Source organism: Anarrhichthys ocellatus, unplaced genomic scaffold (assembly GCF_004355925.1).
Source record: "Anarrhichthys ocellatus isolate YVR2014 unplaced genomic scaffold, GSC_Weel_1.0 scaffold2, whole genome shotgun sequence".
Taxonomy (NCBI): Eukaryota; Metazoa; Chordata; class Actinopteri; order Perciformes; family Anarhichadidae; genus Anarrhichthys; species Anarrhichthys ocellatus.
The window spans coordinates 3,868,930-3,882,866 of record NW_022280032.1 but is presented as its reverse complement, the minus strand read 5'-3'; the positions used below and the strand labels follow the sequence as shown (position 1 = coordinate 3,882,866).

General features: G+C 43.0%; 1 protein-coding gene across 2 annotated transcripts; it reads left to right on the top strand.

The window, feature by feature from the left end:
• Positions 1-699: 699 nt before the first annotated feature.
• On the top strand, positions 700-13,319 carry ireb2 (iron-responsive element binding protein 2). 2 transcript variants are annotated; one of them, XM_031869465.1, is made up of 22 exons: positions 700-785; positions 2,774-2,860; positions 3,242-3,407; positions 3,601-3,738; positions 3,931-4,155; positions 4,764-4,833; positions 5,340-5,523; positions 5,624-5,763; positions 6,016-6,187; positions 6,277-6,377; positions 6,547-6,663; positions 7,178-7,337; positions 7,636-7,771; positions 8,477-8,561; positions 8,639-8,795; positions 9,105-9,229; positions 9,338-9,442; positions 9,553-9,695; positions 10,164-10,311; positions 10,471-10,593; positions 10,740-10,925; positions 11,104-13,319. In XM_031869465.1, exons 1-22 carry the CDS (start codon positions 761-763, stop codon positions 11,212-11,214), a joined length of 2,904 nt encoding a protein of 967 aa, XP_031725325.1. In that variant the 5' UTR covers positions 700-760; the 3' UTR covers positions 11,215-13,319. The 2 variants fall into 2 exon arrangements, with proteins under 2 accessions (XP_031725325.1, XP_031725315.1); XM_031869455.1 differs by lacking the exon at positions 700-785 and having other exon boundaries at positions 809-2,860.
• Positions 13,320-13,937: the final 618 nt, after the last annotated feature.

The following is a 13,937-nucleotide window of genomic DNA, read 5'->3' as shown; positions in this document are numbered from 1 at the left end:
ATCTCAACAGTTCTATTAGTAACTACAGCACTCAGATAAATGGAGTGAAGTAACAAGTACAATATGTCTCTATAAAAAGTATGTGTATGTTATTACCGGTATGACTACCAGTTGAAAATGTGTATTGTAGTGCAAAAATTCGGTAAATGTATATAGTTACATTCCAACACTGATATTTGGAGATTAAATTTAGATTATATATTCATCTTTATCGCTGATCAAGAGCACTTGAATGCGGCACAGGAGGTGCCCTGAACGCAGTACAGAGTCGCATCCGTACTGTCACGTGGGACCTTTACCACTGCACTTTTTTTAAAGTCACACAACACAGTACAGACATGTTCACAAATAACTTCATGTATGTGTGTGAAAACTATGCCAGACGTTTTTGAATAACCACCCCATTATTTTCGACTTGACAAGGATTTTACATCTATTTTCTTGTTTATCTTATTTATTTTTCTGGAGGCTATAAATCCAAAGGTCAAAATCTCACAGGTGCCTAAATACCATATACAATTCAGAGAATGAAAAGGATATGTAATACCCTACTATGGGCTTTGTGCAAAGCAAGGTGATCACTTTACTTTTTTTAAATTTATTTTGCCCAATTCCAATTCCAATTGGAATTGGAATTGACGTGCTCTGTCAGCAGTTAACGAATGGGCGTGGCTCTACATCTCCGTGCTCCTGATTGGTCGGCTCGGAGTTGCCAGTTCAGTCGTGAAAAACCGGGGTCGTGTTGATTTCAGAAGTCATCATGGCGCTCACTCCGCCAGTCAAAGGTAAAGAGGTGTCTTCTGCTAACCGTACCTATTTTAGCCGTCATCCGATCAGCCGTTTACCTTCTATAAAAGACACGCATCCCCCCTGAAAGTAGTTGTCGATTGCTTTTAGTTGCTATTAAAGTGTACCCGGCGTCAAACTGTTAGGAGACATATAAGCTAACGTTAGCTAGCAAGAGAAATTAGCTAACGCCGAAAGCTAGATGTGTCTTTGCTCTTCTCACAAATGTCACAACATTAGCGTCCTCTCTAGCTAAGCGTAAAGTATGTGCTAATTGTCTTTCCTTTTTCTTATCACGTCAAGACGTCCAGCCAGTAGCCCGATAAGTAGTTGTGGTTAACGAGTGTGCTTCACGATAAGGACTAGTGTTGGCTAAACGTTAGCTTTGTAGCTGTCTCGTACCATCTCACCAGGACACATCCGAGAGGATTTAATGGTTGATGTTCGCAGACAGCATCGACACCACATTAGTTTATCGTTACAACGCGTGAGTTCACAGTTGTATTAATCGCAGGGACTTTGTACAAACAAGACGAGGATTGGTTTATATTTTAACCCAAAACGGAAAGTGGGATTATAGGCCATCGTGGGAATGGCATTGTCTGGTAAAGCAAACTCCCAAATGAGTGTAGTATTGAGTCAGATTTTTGATATTTGACATATAAGTTTCCAAACAATAATAGGTTATTATCAGTGAAAACAGGTTCCCAAAATGATTTATCTCCACAGGATCTCACTAGTGTCTTTGTTGCGTGTCAAGTAGTAACATATGATACTGAATGTTTTCCATTCTGCCTGCTTTGCATTAGGTTATGGCTTTTATTTTTTGCATACAGTTATTTATGACACTTGCTGACACAAAGCATCATGGTGATGCAGTGAATCATGTGACCAAAAGAGGACAAATTCCATTGAATAGGTTGAAGTCAAGTTCAAATTGATCTGCCTTAATAATAAAAGCACACTTTTTGAATCATTTTACTTCTATATATGTTGCAGTGGGCACAAACACTGATCTTAAATCAAAGATCTAACTATGACAAAAGCTGGTTCATGCCTGCTTAGTTGAATGGAGCTAAATCACATAATTTAGTTGTTTTTAATTTTTCTCTGGCAGCAGTTATAATGCTCTTGTTGCTTTGCCGCACCGCTAGTGAACGTGTTGAGAGGAAATACTGCCGATGAAGAAAATATGAAACCCCAAGTGTGTCAATTTGCTTTATCAGATTTGAAAGACTCGCTAAACCAGTTGTGACAGGCATTCTTCCTTTTTATATTTGTTCAGTGAATGCTTAATAGGATTTAGGAAACCAAACCTCCAGTACAAGCTTTAAAAAAGACAACATATAGTCATTTTACACAATATTTAACTCTGATTAAGTCAAGTCAAGTGTGTGCTATGCAGTTTGTGTTTCCTAATCATCACACAAGTGTTTCTTTCAAAGCAAGTAACCTGAGAGCCAAAGTTACAGCATGTTGATGTCCTGTTGAGAGACCTGTGAGCAGAGTTGTGCCAAGATTCAAAAGATTACTGCGTCCATAGGAGCTCAGCACTTGCTTAGCTTAATTGTTACACCGAGTTTTAAAGTAGAATATCATCAACACTTAACAGCTGGAGCCTAAATAAAGGTCACAAAGGAAGAAATGAAACCAGAGAGATCGTTTACCTTTTTTCCCCAAATGCACTGTTGTTCATTGTTACATTATTTAAGAAGCTTATTTACAGGACAGTCTAATTCAGAGTTTGGTCATTCCTGAGACCAACTGCTCGGCTACTTATAACCACCAATACAATGTGGTATGTACAGTAATAATCCGATGCTATGGATGCACTGCTGTGTGTGTGCACAAACATTTAAAGTTAAATTCTCATGGAGTAATAAACCTGTCCAACAGTCCCAAGTACACATGCTGAGCCAAAAAAATTATTTAATTACACAGGCTGGGCTGATAGTTGTATTAACACCTGTTTGTCTTCCCTCTGCAGAGCACCCATACAGCCATCTAATCGACACGCTGAAAGATGGCAGCATCAAGTTCTTCAATCCACAGAAACTAAATGATCCGAGATACGGTGAGTTCAGGCCCTCTGACTGACAGAAAGGTCGCATATTTAAACACACGTCCCTCTTTCCAGACCCTTTTCCAGGTGGCATTTATTTTACTCAGATCTGCACGATGTAGAAGAAGTAGTACGACATGTTTACCGCAGGTGTGTCTCAAGATAGCGTGTAAAAATGTATGTATGTGAAAAGTCTTGAAGAACATGTGTAAACAGCAGTCTTAAAGATGTCGTAAATATACCTGTATATAAATACAATTGTTGAATTAACCTTTGAGAGCCGCTTTTTGGTTTGTAACTTCATGGTCTGGTTAACAAACAATCCAATTTAATTACACATTGTTGACTGTAGGAAATTAAACAGCACATTGTGTTCATTGTTCCTCTGTGTAGACAAGCTGCCTCTGTCCATCCGCGTCTTACTGGAGGCAGCAATCCGTAACTGTGATGGCTTCTACACAAAAGAAGACGACGTCCAGAACCTTCTGGATTGGCAGCAGCAGCAGAATGAATCCGAGGTGCCGTTCTCTCCAGCGCGAGTCCTTCTCCAGGACTTCACGTGAGTTTCACATGGATCTGGGTGAAACAGCTGATCCACTAGGAGTTGGCGTATTAGATCTTGTGTTAACATGAACTTTCTTTCTGAGCCTTTACATAAACAAATCATTAATATCATCATACTTTGAGTTATAAAAGAAGAACATTCCTATGAATCCTTGATTAATTGTTCCTCTCCTGGTTTCCTTTGACAGAGGTATTCCTGCCATGGTGGACCTGGCATCAATGAGGGACGCTGTGGCCAAACTTGGCGTGGACCCCGGACTAGTCAACCCTAAATGTCCCACAGACCTCATCGTAGACCACTCGTTACAGATTGACTTCAGCAAATGGTGTGTTTGCATTAATATTATCCTTTTTATATGTTGACAATGAGCTAAAGAAAGTGAGAAAACGTACTTATTTTGGCTGTATTCACTGAAACATAATGTATTCTGTAATATTTATTTATTTATTTATTTATTTATTTCTATATATATATATATATATATATATATATATATATATTAATTTTTTTTTTACAGTGCCATACAGAATGCCCCAAACCCAGGTGGAGGGGACGGTCCAAACCAGAGCCAGGGGCCTTCCCGTTCCACCCCCTCCAGGCGAGGCTCACAGTGCGGGAGCCAGCGGGGCTCCTGTAGTAAAGCTTCCTGCAGTGACCCTCCGGCCTCCCCGGGTCGACCTTCTGTCCAGCAGATTGAGAACACGCCTCTCCTCTGCCCTTTCCACCTGCAGCCTGTGTCTGAGTGAGTCTGCTCGTAAACATGAACGTGGTTTTATCTCTTTGCAGCTATTGGAACGGCTGTTTGGTCAACTAAAAGACCAAATTGATTTCACAAACTCTACAACTAAAAGAAAAACAGTCTCCCCCCTTCTCCAGCGATATAATTAGGCTACTGTAACAAGCGTTCTGTTTAACTACTCAGTAACTTTGGGCCGTTTTAGCTAAATGTCTACACCGTTGTCTCGTGAATTACTCTCATGTTCCAAAACAAATCCAAAAGGATTTTGTTTGATTATGTCGTTATTATGAAAGTAAAGGCCTTGCTATAATGATCTTAGCATAAATAAAATGGAAGCGTCGGGGGTTAACGCTGAATTAGTTGGTAAATGTTAAACGAGTAGTCCCAGAGCGCTGAAGTCAGTGACATTACACAACAATAACAAGTACGCTAGCTAACGTTAGACTCCATTGAAATAACATTAACAGCTAAGATTACATGCAATGATGGGCGAGCGTTTTCTAAATCAAAACAACACAACCAAAAAGGTGCCGCGTTTGCGTGCCTCTTGACTGATTGACACAGAGTTCCTCTTTAGCATGTCTCGGGTTGATTTGTTCTCTTTCCTGCAGACCTGAAACCGCTCTGAAGAATCAGGAACTGGAACTCAGCAGAAACAAAGAGAGGCTTCAGTTCTTTAAGGTACAGCAAACAGCAAAAATAGTTTTGGACAATCAGAGGGTAAGACTTGTCTTGAAGGACATTTTTACAAATTGTATCTCATTCTTTTAATCCATGCAGAAACCAAAGTGTAAAAAAACACAAATCACCATTTTATGGGCGTTATGTGTCGGACTATTTCTGTTAACTCTGCTGCTCAACTGGTCCTGATCAAGAAGTAGTCCTCAGCAAAGTTAGCGGGCAGCTAGCTGTAGCTTCAGATCTACCACACAGACAGGAGTGGTACTCGCAGCAAGAAAACAACTATTTAACACTTTTTATTACAGAAGGAACTGGCTGATAGCGCTTATTAATCAAACAAAATACATTTTTGGCTCATGGAAATGTTCTGTAGCTTCCAATGAAAAGAAAAGAACTTTGTATCTCCCACTTGAGAGAGCAGAACAAACCAGTATTTGTACCTCGAGTGAGACACAAAGTTAAATATTTTTTCTTCCTATTCCTTTCCCTGTCTGTCAACCAAACAGTGGTGTTCGAAAGCGTTTAAGAATGTGAACGTGGTCCCTCCGGACGTTGGCGCAGTCCACCAGGTGAATCTGGAGTACCTGTCCAGAGTGATCCAGGTCACCGACGGGTTCGTCTACCCCGACAGTGTGGTGGGAACCGACTCGCACACCACCATGATCAACGGCCTGGGCATCCTGGGCTGGGGTAAACCATTTTACAGACTTCAAAAGTTCTCACCAGTTGTTGACACATTTGTCAACCATTTAAAAATACAAAAACATCCATGCATGCTTTCCTCCACCAGGTGTTGGGGGAATTGAGTCTGAAGCGGTGATGCTGGGCCAGCCAGTGTCTCTGACCCTTCCTCAGGTGGTGGGCTGTAAACTGGTGGGCTCCATCAACCCTCTGACCACCTCCATAGACATCGTCCTCGGCATCACAAAGGTAACACTGCTCTGCCCTCCTTCATGCCTTATTAGGACGTCAGTTCTTCTCAGTGAGATACCCAAAATGGACACCTCACTAGTCGAGGACAGTGGTGTTTAAAAATGCCCAGTCAGTTAGTTTTGAATCATCAAAACGAAAACATCACCGCAAGAATCAAAACTGAAACTGTTATCATCTATAAATGCAGTACAAACATCAAACTCTTGCTGCTTAGTGTGTACTTATGTAACTTGTGTATTTATTTTCCAGCACTTGCGGCAAGCTGCGATCGCTGGAAAGTTTGTGGAGTTTTTTGGACCGGGTGTCTCCCAGCTGTCGGCTCCTGACCGGACCACCATCGCCAACATGTGCCCAGAGTACAACGCTACTGTCAGCTTCTTCCCAGTCGACCATGTCACCCTCCAGCACTTTAAAAAGACAAGTGAGTCAGCAAACAGCGACGCTGCTTATTAAGGGTTACAATAACCGATTCTGTCATGCGTTGGTAACTTGTCATCATTTTCCTTCCAGGTTTTACCCAGGAAAAACTTGACTTACTGGAGTCTTACATGAAGGCTGTGAAACTGTTCCGAAACTATGAAGAACCCTCAGAAGACCCTCAGTACTCTGAGGTAATGTTCAGACCTCGAGGGTCATTGGTGGTGGCTCAACACCCTGTATGTGTTTAACATTAAAACTACGTCAAGTAATTCCCCTTTTTGTCTCTCATGATGTTGGTGCCGCAGTAGAGGAATTTAATTTCATAATAAAGTGAAACTAAAACCATTCATCTGTGTGCAGGTGATTGAGATCAACCTGACTTCTATAGTGCCGCATGTGAGTGGACCGAAGAGGCCTCAGGACCGAGTGGCAGTCAGCAGCATGAAAGAAGACTTCCAGAGTTGTCTTGATGAGAAGGTAACAAACAAAAAACTCATATTAATGTCTACTTCTGTTCTTTAGGAGAGGAACCAAGTGTACATCCAGGCAGAGATACTCGGGTGCAAAGTGTGAAAGAGAAAAAGTTGCAATTGGAAAATATTGCCTTCAAAAAGAGAAATAAACAATGTATTAGGAGCATTAAGACCTACGAATACTCGCCTGCAAATATGATATGTCTTGGGCTTTTATTGTGAAAGGTAAGAACAGGAGAAGCAGATCTGGTTTGCGTAGCCGCTCGAGGATGAAATGAGTAATAAAGTTTGCCGTCTTGGTTCAGACTATGGAGCCTCCATGTTGTTTGTTTCCTAAACTCAACATGTTCTTCACAACATATTTACAGAAAAACCGCCCCCGGTGTGTAAAGGCTTTCCCACTTCTGTGCTCTGCGTGTCCTCAGACCTCAGTCTTATGCTGACATGGTACATGGAGATGCTGGTGCTGCATGGTGGACTACAACAAGTCATTTACTTTCTTTGGTGTTTCCCTGCAGGTCGGCTTCAAAGGCTTCCACATCTCTAAGGAGAAGCAGGACACGTGCGTTCCTTTCCTGCACGGTGGTCAGGAGTACCAGCTGGCCCACGGCGCGCTGGTCATCGCTGCTGTTATCAGCTGCACCAACAACTGCAACCCGTCCGTCATGCTGACCGCAGGTAGAGGACCGAGTCAGAAGAGGAAACTGTGATCAGATTTCCTCTGAAAATATTCCCCAATTTCATCTGTATATCATGCTGAGCATTACTGAACATGTAAGATTCACAAGTGTCGCTCTATCAGATGACGGATATTGTTTTCTTTTCACGTTTTTTCGTTTCTTTCACTTAAATCCTTTAATCTGATTATATCTGCACTTTCACATCCCCAAATGTTCTCCTTTTTCCAGTCATTCACAGAATGAATATCCTGTTTTGTGTCTCTGAACTCACTTTCATCTCTTTTTGTGATTGACAGGTCTGCTGGCCAAAAAGGCTGTGGAGGCGGGCCTTGTTGTCAAGCCTTACATTCGGACCAGCTTGGCTCCTGGAAGTGGCATGGTCACGCACTACCTCAATACCAGCGGAGTCCTGCCTTACTTTAGCCAGCTGGGGTAAGCGTGTGTACACAGTGACGACACACACACACACACACGCACACACACAAAGGCCCCTTTAACACCAGGGCACTGACCTGGGTTAAAGCCGTACCATGAGTTTAACTTTGCTCAGCTGTGGTTTGGAAAGAGTTTTTTATGATCATTTTGCAGGATGTAGTTTGTGGCACTGTTGGATTGGTGTTTCTATTATTTTGTCCACCCCATTTATAGGTACATGTAATAATAACAAGCACCTCTGTAGAGTTTAATACAGTTTAAAAGTCCTTGGGACCTAAGAAAGTTGCAAGGAAACATCTGTAGTGCCGTCCAATCAAAAGCAATCAACTATGTAAACAGCAAGTGAGTTTACCTCACAGACAGACTGGGAGCCTTGATCAATCAATGTAGATACGGCTAATAAGTGTAAGATATTTGTGTGATTTAAACAGCTGTGTATGCAGATTATGATTCACTACATGTGACAAAAATAGACGTGAAAGCGTAAAACAAGCGCAGGACTGAGTGTGGATCGATACGTTTAATAAAATATTATATATAAGCGTATCTGTTCGTGAGACGGACGTCAAAAAGGCTTCTAATAGTACTGTCAGTGTGGATCGGCTGTAAGACAATTCCATGATTGAGTTTGAGTTTTTGTGTGAAAGAGAGAATGCCGATTCTGATTTGACGACTACGCTGTGTGTTCCTTCACACCTTTAGGTTTGAGGTGATCGGCTACGGCTGTGCCACCTGTGTGGGGAACACGGCTCCGTTACCCGACGCTGTCGTGGATGCGATCAAACAGGTTCGGTCTCCGTAATGCAATCTTAAGCTTTTCTGTGCATCTCGCGTCAACGGTATTGATGATCTGCTGTGTTTCAGGGGGACCTGGTGGCCTGCGGTGTGCTATCTGGAAACAGGCACTTTGAAGGGCGCCTGTGTAACTGCGTGCGGGCCAACTACCTGGCCTCCCCTCCCCTGGTGGTGGCCTACGCTCTTGCGGGGACTGTGGGAATCGACTTTGAGAAAGAGCCTCTGGGTAAGGAAGGCACACGGCAGGAGCTCCTAAGCTGCTCCACTAAAACCTGACGGTCATTACGGGATTTTAGGGATTTGGCTGATTACAGGGAGTGAACATTTAGTGATTTTGTGTCTTGTGCAGACATGCATCAGCTGTAGAACAGGTGACAGAGGAGCATTGTGGGTAGTCTGGTTATAGCAGTGACATTAAACAAAAAAAGCCGCATTCATTTAAGGCTTTTAGACTTGAACACTTCTAACATTGAGCATCCTGTTGTGTGTGTGTGTGTGTGTGTGTGTGTGTGTGTGTGTGTGTGTGTGTGTGAAGGTGTGACGTCGGAGGGGAAGGAGGTGTATCTCTGTGATATCTGGCCGTCCAGGGAGGAGGTCCAACAGACTGAGGAGGACACAGTCATCTGCTCCATTTTTAAGGATCTCAGGGGAAGGATGGAGGTCAGGACATGATCCATCTTTATTTATTTGATGTCTCTTTCAATTTAAATCAAGTGAATTAATGATTTTCACTGTGCTCTCTCTCTCTCTCTCTCGCTCTCTCTCCAGAAAGGGAACACGCTTTGGAACAACATTGAATGTCCAGATTCTGTGGTTTTCCCCTGGGATCACAAGTCCACATATATCCGTTCGCCGTCTTTCTTCAGCAAGTTGGTAAGTCTTCAGAGTCTCCTGATTTTACACATCGAAGGAAGTACAGAAATAAAAAATACCAGCAGCAGTTTTGACAACAAAGTGCCTCCTCTGCTTGTCTCTTGTCTCAGAGTAAAGAGGTGCCGCCTCCTCAGTCCATAGAGAACGCTCATGTCTTGCTGTTCCTCGGGAACAAAGTGACGACGGACCACATCTCACCGGCGGGCAGCATTGCCCGGGTCAGCGCCGCCGCCAAGTACCTGCTGAGCAAACGGTCAGTTTCCAATCAGACGTGGTGGTGAGAGTCGTGAAGGAGTCCAGACGAGTGGAAACCAGATTCTGATCGAAGAGAGGATGCACGTTGTTAACAGATTACTGCACGGACACCGAGTCCTCATCACCGTCCTAAATTAAGCAAGACTGCTTATTTTGGCTGCTTCCAAACTACAGCCTGTCCTACTAGTGGGAATAATAAAGTTTACTTATTTAAATGTATATGGCAAGGTTTTGTGACAATAATATCAATAATTAGTTGAAAATCTTCAACAAAAGCTACAGGAAATATGTGGAGATAGAGGAACTCATAATTCAAAATCATGTCGAAATATATCTTTCATTCACGAATAAATATTGAAAGATATAATGTCGAGGACGGATGTCTGCACAGTCTGTTGTTTGATTGAGTCGGCAAAGGGTTTGAGTGTGACATTTAATTACATCTCACTTTGGATGTTTACCTCAGCCTGACGCCGCGGGAGTTTAACTCGTACGGCGCTCGCAGAGGGAACGACGCCGTGATGACCAGAGGCACGTTCGCCAGCATCAAGCTCCAAAATCGCTTCATCGGCAAACCGGGCCCGAAGACTTTGCACATTCCTTCAGGCCAGACGGTGAGTGAGAGCTTTTTAAGAGCAGTAAACTAATACAGCAAATACAAACACCTGTGTTTGTGATACTTTAGCTGTGGCACTGGCACGGGCTTTGTTTTTGCAATGTCAGACCAGCTGCTAATAACATGTCCTCCTCTTGTTTGCCTTTTTTAAAATCAGCTGGATGTGTTCGAGGCAGCTGATCGCTATCAGAGAGACGGCGTTCCCCTCATCATCCTGGCAGGCCAAGACTACGGCTCTGGAAACTCCAGGGACTGGGTAGCCAAAGGACCGTACCTGCTGGTAAACTGAAGCACACACACGACTTCTTACTTCATCTAACATGGTACAGTTACATTCCAGTGATTACACTCCACAAGGAGGTATCGCATTTCTCGAGTTCTCCCTCACCCCCGTGCCTCACTTGTTTTTGTCGCTCACCTCGACAGGGGGTGCGCGCGGTCATCGCCGAGAGCTTTGAGAAGCTGCACAAGAACCAGCTGGTGGGAATGGGCATCATGCCGCTCCAGTTCCTGCCTGGCGACAGCGCAGACTCGCTGGAGCTCAGCGGGAAGGAGAGGTTCACCATCGCCCAGCCGGACAGCCTGAGTCCGAGGCAGCAGCTCACAGTCAAGGTAGGCTCGGCCCTGAGCTGTGATCACCGTCCGGACCTGTGTGGTTGTTTTATTGTTTGTTAGCTAAGATGTGGCAAGAAGTATTAGCTGCTAGATGTTAGTGAAATATCCTCTTCATCAGCATCTTAATAAAACACTTTGAACGCTTTAATGAAGGAGTTTCTATGTTCTCTTCCAGACCAGCCAAGGAAAGTCCTTCTCCGTCACCGCACTGTTTGACACGGAGATGGACGTTATCTTTTTCCGTCACGGAGGTCATCTCAGATATGTTGCTCGGACTTTGCTCTGAAACCGCCTGCAGCCCGGTCCCCGAGCCCCACTAAAGGTGCCCAGCGGTCTCTTCATCAATTCCCCAGTTTGTCTTCAGGACGGAGGACAAGCGGCTCATCGGAGCGGCATTGAGCCCGATGATTTGTCCGTTTTCGAGCTGGATGAACCTCCCCAGACTTTTGGAGTCATGAGACGTCACGTTTTAGACCTGAGCTGCTTCTTCATCACTACGCACGCCTGCAGCGTCTCTCCTCACAAGAAGAAGACGATGTGGTGACATTCTCTCAATCAGGAGATTGAACCCAGGACGACATTTGAACATCCTTTTTTTAATTATTTTTATTGTGTGTGAGACCGGATTTGCTGCGTACTGAGGGGACATTTCTTAAGGAGTTGAGCCACGAAGAAATGACTCGTGTCTGCTTCTGTTGTCATTTAACAAAATAACAATAAACAATGCTGCTGACATGGTGCTAGGTACTACGGCATGAATACTTTGTTTTTTAGGGCGGGGCCTGTTTTTACCAACATCCAAGCAACGTCTAATCTTTGCAGAATTGACACCCTTGAATCTCCCAAATAGCTTTTACTTGCGTGTCGCCAGTGAACGTGTCCAGTTGAATCTCTTCCTGAGACTGACGACCTGCATTATTAGCACATGTATTTATTTAAAGGTGAACTCCACAGATTCTACACACCAAAGTCTCTTCACAGGCCTTGGAGAGAAAACAGTTGTTTAAATACTTGCGCCTAATGTTCACCCTACGAGCGACAAAGCAACACAACAAAAAGTATTGTTAGTTAAAGTATGGACAGCTACTTTGTCGCTGCTGAAGTGTTGCTCAAGCGCTCGTTGTGTAGTTATGTCGTTTAATATCGCAGCAAACTGACAAACGACGAGACATTTTCCGTTTATTAGACGGAATGGATTTGTGGCGGGAGAGAGAAGGTGACCGTGAAACACAAAGCAGCTCAACTTTGAGTAGTTGTGCCTCACGCCGCATCGAGTGTCAGTTTGACCCAAATGTCCATCTGAACAGCTGGCTCCTGAGTTGCATTGTGGGTAATGTTGGTGCCAGGTTTTGAGAAGAAGGAAGAATGTGTGGAGTAAAGTAAGAAAGCGAATGACTTTATTTCCCAAAATTCTTAGTTTTTTTAATACAAATTCTCACTTTTAACATCTGGATCCATTTCTGGTAACGTGTCCCGTCGTGACTCGGCGCGATGTCGAGTTAAAAGCTGCATGAAAGGGACAAGTGTGATGATATCGCTTCATATCTTCGGTGCTTCTCACTTTGACTTCTGTCAGACTAATTGAATATAACTAAAGCTCCTTGCATGAGGAGGTCATCAAATCAATTGTAGTGAATAATGACGGATAATAAATGCTCATTTTCCAGCTAATATCGCAGTTTGAATTGAATTCTAAGTGACTGGATGGAGAGCAGCCCGGCCTGTAGTACAGGTATTCTTAAGTTCTATAATTCATCCCATGTGCTGAGGTATTGGACTGTTTTTCTGTTCGCTCTGTATCATGTTCTGCATGTTCGAGTCATTTTGACACAGTAAAGAGTATTTGTTAGCTAATGGCACTTTCTAAAAGGCATCCCTTCATTGTATCATGGCACATTATTTAGAATATAGAATGGAGCCTTTATGCTTTTATATGTTTTTAGGGAGCGTGGTATAATACTGGCTGTGCTTCAGAGACGTTATTTATTATGTAATTCATTGAAACCATATACTGCCTGAACCTGTTTCTTTGTTTGTCGTTTTAAAAGTGATGGAAGACGTTTAGTCAACTGCCAAAACAAGTAGCGAGCTGTCACGAGTCATCGTTTCTACACTGCTTCATATTACATGTAGGTTTGAAGTTCCTCCGCCCATCTTCACTGTTTGCCTTCCTAGTGTGAGGTTGGGTTTTAATTAGTGATACCTGGATGCAGCACAGTGTGAAAGCTTTACCTGTAGCGGCATGTGTAGCAGTTAATTGGTCCAATGCTGCCGTTTCCCACAATCTCAGTTTAGGGAAGCAAAGTGTGTTGCTGCACATGTGAAAAGGTGTCTGTGTGTAACTCTGACTCATATTGTAAATAGTTTTTAATAAATGGTAAGGAAACGCTGGTAATGTGGCTGTCTGTGAAGCGTCAGGAGGCTCTGGTGACGGTAACATCCATGATTTTACACATAAGTTACGAATCAGTCTGTGGAAACTAGTGTAATATATAACAAGGCAGCAGCTACAAGAAATAAGGGACTAAGTCCCTTTTTATCACATGTTAAAGACTGTATGACTTTCTGTATGGAGAGCAGGCAGCAGGAGATGGACCCAAACGCAGGAGAAGATGTGGAGGGAGCAGAAAATACCCAAGAATTGAATTGAAAAGCTTTCAGGTTTTCGTCCAAGAAAACAGACAGACAACCAACAGATGGAAGACAAGACAGTAAATACTAAGAAACTAATCAGACAAGACACAGGTGGGCAGACATGACGGCTGATTAGCGGAAGAAACACAATTTTTGAATTACTACACGACTTAATGCCATACTATACTGTAACCCTTTTTAATACTGTGACTTTTTGACGTACTATACTATGACATACAATATGATTATTTTATGACATACTATACAATAACTTCTTTACAGCGTACTATACTATAGAATCTTTTTTGACATACTTTGTCTTCATGGTATAACTGAAGACACAAGTATGCCAGAGTAAGACAACTTTTTACAATA

What these genes read in the sequence shown, in the direction of transcription:
- ireb2 (XM_031869455.1), top strand. Translation starts at nt 2,587, where the DNA reads ATGTACAGTAATAATCCGATGCTATGGATGCACTGCTGTGTGTGTGCA. An exon ending in TCGTCCTCGGCATCACAAAG is followed by an intron (nt 5,764 to 6,015) that starts GTAACACTGCTC and finishes TTTATTTTCCAG; the next exon opens with CACTTGCGGCAAGCTGCGAT. An exon ending in CTTTGAGAAAGAGCCTCTGG is followed by an intron (nt 8,796 to 9,104) that starts GTAAGGAAGGCA and finishes GTGTGTGTGAAG; the next exon opens with GTGTGACGTCGGAGGGGAAG.